The sequence below is a fragment of the Nannospalax galili genome, unplaced genomic scaffold (genome assembly GCF_000622305.1).
Source record: "Nannospalax galili isolate Female #2095 unplaced genomic scaffold, S.galili_v1.0 scaffold901, whole genome shotgun sequence".
In the NCBI taxonomy this organism is placed as follows: domain Eukaryota; kingdom Metazoa; phylum Chordata; class Mammalia; order Rodentia; family Spalacidae; genus Nannospalax; species Nannospalax galili.
This window is the reverse complement of record NW_008344555.1, coordinates 339100-343623: the sequence shown is the minus strand read 5'-3', so window position 1 is coordinate 343623 and position 4524 is coordinate 339100. Positions and strand designations below refer to the sequence as shown.

Sequence of the window (4524 nt, the reverse complement as noted above, 5' to 3'; positions counted from 1 at the left end):
CGAAGTGGAGATCTTTTTTAAATATTAAAAACTCATTTAATTTTATGTCTTATAGAGTTTATAATGAGTAAAAGATTGTACAAGTGTAATAATTTTATCTGTAAAGCTAAAAATGTACAGTCAATTTTGAAAGAGATGTACCCTAGCTCAGAAAAATGTTATTGAATAGGTTAATTCTTTTGTAATAAATTGCTTCTTCTAATTAGAAAAAAAAAAAAAGAATTCATACCGAATGCTGTTCATGCATTTTGCTGTAATTCAGTGGGCCTTGGTAGATGGCATTTTTGAAAAATCATGCTTATATATTATACATTTTGCTATTTCCATAATTTTAAGTAATTCAGTGGCTTTTTTCATGCACTGGTCTATGCAACCATCAACACCACTCTTCCTAAAGTTATTCATCCCTCAAAGAAAAGCTCTGTGTAACTACTCATTAATAACTCTACATCATCCTGTCCTCCCACTCTTAGCCTAATGCTCATTATTGTTTCCTATCTATTACTGTCCTGTGTGTGCTCCTTTCAGCCTGAAGGACACTAACATTTCAGGCGGAAGTAGCCAAGTAGTGATGAATTCCCTTCCATTTTTGTCTATTTGAGAATACTTTAATTTCTCCTTCATTAGTGAATGCGTGGGCAGAGACACAGTTCCTGGTTGACAGCGTTTCCATTTTAGTTCTTGACTCCATCCTTTTTTGTGCAGTGATGGGGATGGGACCAAGATCTAGTGCGTGCTAAGAGGCTCTACCAGAACTATACCCCCAATCCTTTATAGCTACTTTAAATGTCACTATAGCACTTTTTCTGTCCATGCTTCTGATGAGAAATCAGCTGTCGAACTTAGTATGGATCTCTTCTATGTGACAAGATACTCTGGCTGACTTCAGAATCTTCCTTGTCTTTTAGTGGTTTGACTATAATGGCTGGTAGCAGATCTGAGTATATCTACTCTGCAGTTCCCTGGACTTGTTGGGTATACAGATATATGCCTATTATTAAACTTGGGAGTTTAGGTCTATGGGTCTTTAAATATTCTTTTTTTTAATATTTATGAGTGTTTGCATGTATGTACTTATGTGCACCATATGCATGCCTGGTGCCCACAGGGGCCAGAAAAAGAGCTTCAGATCCCCTGGAGCTGGAGTTACAGGTGGTTGTGAGCCACCATGTATATGCTGGGTACCAAAGCCTGGTCCTCTGCAAGAGCAGCTAGTGCTATTAACCTCTGAGCCATCTCTCCAGCTCCTTTAAATAGTCTTCATACTGCTTTCTCACCTCTTCTTCCAGGAAGCCCATCTAGTATCTAGTGTCATGCTTGATGGTGTCCCTTAGGCTTCAGTGAGTCTCTTAGACCCTGTTCTCTCTCTCTCTCTCTCTCTCTCTCTCTCTCTCTCTCTCTCTCTCTCTCTCTCTCTCTCTCTCTCTCCCCTCTTTTTGTAATGATGGGGCAGGGAACCTAAGGTCCCATGAGTGCTATATCCTTAGCTCTTTTCATTTTTCTTAATCTCATTTTCTTCTTGTTCCTCACACTAGATAATTTTGATCAGCCTATCTTCAAATTCACAGGTTCTTTTTCCCGGCTGCTAAAATCTGTGGTTGAATTCTTTTAGAGAATTGTCCATTTCAGTTTCTATACTTCTCAGGTTTGCAGTTTTGATTTGGTTCCCCTTTATTATGCTCAACCCTCTTTGTTTATGCATCATCCTCTTGGTTCAGTTTAGTTATTTATCTCTGTCTTCCTTTAGGTCTTTGTTATCTAAGATAGCTGACTTAAAGCACTGGTGTATTAAACCCAGTTACTATGCCATCTTCAAAACCATTGCTATGTCTTCAAAGGGGCTGGGTAAGTTCAAACTGAAATATCTTAAAGCTCTCCTACCATGTTCTCATGGTGTCTCTCACTGTTTGACATTCATTTTGGTTGTTATAAAACTTTGACTATATTTCAGAGTTCCAATAAACTTGATCCTAGCAGTTTTCCCCTTATCCCTGTAATGGTATTTTGGAGGGACTGACTCTCACACATCCTTCTAGTGACATCACTCAGTTCTGTGACTGATACTTCAAAGTTCAACTCCTTTAGTTAGCACCTTTCTTTAACATTTATTTACTTTTATTTATTTATTTATCTGTTTATTTACATGTGTGTACATGCACATACCACAGCATGCATGTGAATATCAGAGGGTAACTTTCAGAAGCTGATGTCCTCTTTTCACCATTTGGGTCCCAGAGACTGAACTCATCAAGTTTGGTGGCAAGCACCTTTCTTTACTCACTGAGCCAGCTCACCGGCCCCCTTGTTAATATCTTAATTTGTTTAATAGTGTGCATTTCTTCTGAAAGGAATACCATCATCAGAGACATATAACTAGACATGTAACATCAATGATCTTGTGAAAAATCAATAAAATGATTTTTATTTCATATATGCAAAGTGAAAATCTCTTTGATCACTTACATTTTTACAAATAAAAACATAACAATACTGTTCCATATAAAGTTTTATATAAACATTAAAGAAAATAAACATTTTTTTCTTTCAGTGCTTCCAAAGCACAAAGTGTAAAAGTCCACCTGAAGACTTTCTGTTGTCACATGCAAGAACAAATGTCAGAGGTTAGTGCAGCCTCAGGTGCACTTTGAAATATCTCTAGACAAAATGGAAGAGCATTGGAGGTAGATTGTTTGGTGACTCTCCCTGCCCCTTCCCAGAGAGAAATAAGTTACCTAAATAGCAGCTTTTTACTCTTTGATTCAAACTATCCTGAATATATTGCATGGTTTAAAAGGCACAGCTAGGAATTGTTGAAAAAAAAATGTTCAGCACACAAGATTACCACTTGGATTCTATGCTTACTCTTTCTATAGGACATGATGAGAACAGCAAGCAGTCTTCTACCCACAGGTGGCCCCTAGTCACTCTGAAAATGCCCAGCATGGCAAAGCTCAAATGAGTGAACTTTATTACTTGGGGTAGGGGCAGCAGTGTTCTATGAATTTAGCCTACTGAATTAACAACATCACATTTCCCAATTGGAAAAAGAAACAACCAAACCAAGCAATAATGCTTTTAGCCACAAAGCTTCAGTCAAAAGCCCAAGTTTTACTTCCAGATATTCAGGAAAAGCTCTAGTCAAGTACTTTTTCTTAGCCTTAGTATAAACATTCCCTTCACTCAAACATTCTAGAGGGCTTCAATAGCATCCTGTCCATCTTACAGCACAGAAAAGGTGTCCTTTTTCCTTGATGGTCTTTGCTTTAACACGATGATCTGCTGTTTACATGATTAACATTGTTAAGAAGGTGATGGTCATCTATTTTTTCTAGGGCCTTTTCAAGGTACTGAATTAAAACTCGTCTTTTAAACCTGAAAATAAAGAGAAATATCATTAACCATAACATTACCTAGAAGACATATGATGTCCAGAGTATTGTGCACTATCCAAAGCTTACAATACAAAGGGAAAATTAAATTCATCCTCACTGAAATGTATTGTTTAGCAAACACTGGGTGCCATTCCAGAGTGCATGCGCACATTAACCTAGGATGAATGAATTGGATGATGGTAGTATCAATCTAAATACCCTTGAAACTGCCTTAACTATGAGTGAGGTCCAGTGCTTGAGCAATTCAAGGCAGAGCCCATTCTTCCATTTGTCTTTCATTAAATCCTACTACTGAAACAAAATAAAACAAAACAAAACAAAACAAAACAAAACAAAACAAAAAACCTGGAGAACTCTTGTTTATACCCACCTTGCAGCTTCCTTGATGGTAAATTCAACAAACTGTTTCTTCATCTCCAGAGGTCCTTGCACTTCTTCAAGCAAATTAAAAATTCTTTCATACTCTGATGATATTGAAAAACTTTATTATTATGAAAATATTAATGAGAAATAAAATTAAATCATTGTACATCCCCCAAATTCATTCATTCTTCATGGGTGGAAAGTTAGCATAGTTGGTATGCTAAACACTGAAATCAAAATGTCTACACATATCTACTGAGCGAATTCACTGCTGGTGGAATTGCAAACTCGTGCAACCTCTATGGAAAACAGTGTGGCGAACTCTTAAAAAACTAAAAATGATGGAACTAAGAGACGGAAGCAACTGCCCCTCAACTGACGAGTGGTTAACAAAAATGTGGTGTATTTACACAATGGAGTTCTATTCAGCAGTAAAGAAAGACGAAATCATGAAATTTGCAAGTAAATGGATGGACCTAGAAACTGTTATACTAAGTGAAGTAGCACAGACTCAGAAAAACAAACGACGTTATGTTCTCCCTCATATGTGGCTCCTAGCACCAAATCCTTTTAAATTCCAGATCCTTTTACTAGATGATGCTATACAGCAGTCCTTTCTGCATCAAATATCTACCATGATCATGACTTCGGCTGAGCCTGATTGCTAAGCACAGTCACAATTGGGCTTGTTGACAGTTGTGCTCATTCATTAAAGGAGTTCCAAGCAGGGTCACTGGACCCTCACCTGAGTATCCAGCCACTCTTCCCA

At 37.5% G+C, this 4524-nt stretch overlaps 1 protein-coding gene across 4 annotated transcripts in view; it reads right to left on the bottom strand.

Moving 5' to 3' along the window:
• Nucleotides 1-2368: 2368 nt before the first annotated feature.
• LOC103740136 (integrator complex subunit 6-like) overlaps nucleotides 2369-4524 on the bottom strand; it is a 68583-nt gene continuing 66427 nt past the window's right edge. For 3 of the 4 annotated variants that reach the window (XM_008840685.3, XM_008840686.2, XM_029567176.1), the window contains 2 exons: nucleotides 3763-3856; nucleotides 2369-3372 (listed from right to left, as the gene is read on the bottom strand). In XM_008840685.3, coding sequence (XP_008838907.1) covers nucleotides 3264-3372; nucleotides 3763-3856 — 203 coding nt within the window. In that variant the 3' untranslated portion in view covers nucleotides 2369-3263. The remainder of the gene's footprint in view (nucleotides 3373-3762; nucleotides 3857-4524) is intronic. The other variant, XM_008840687.3, reaches the window with a different exon arrangement.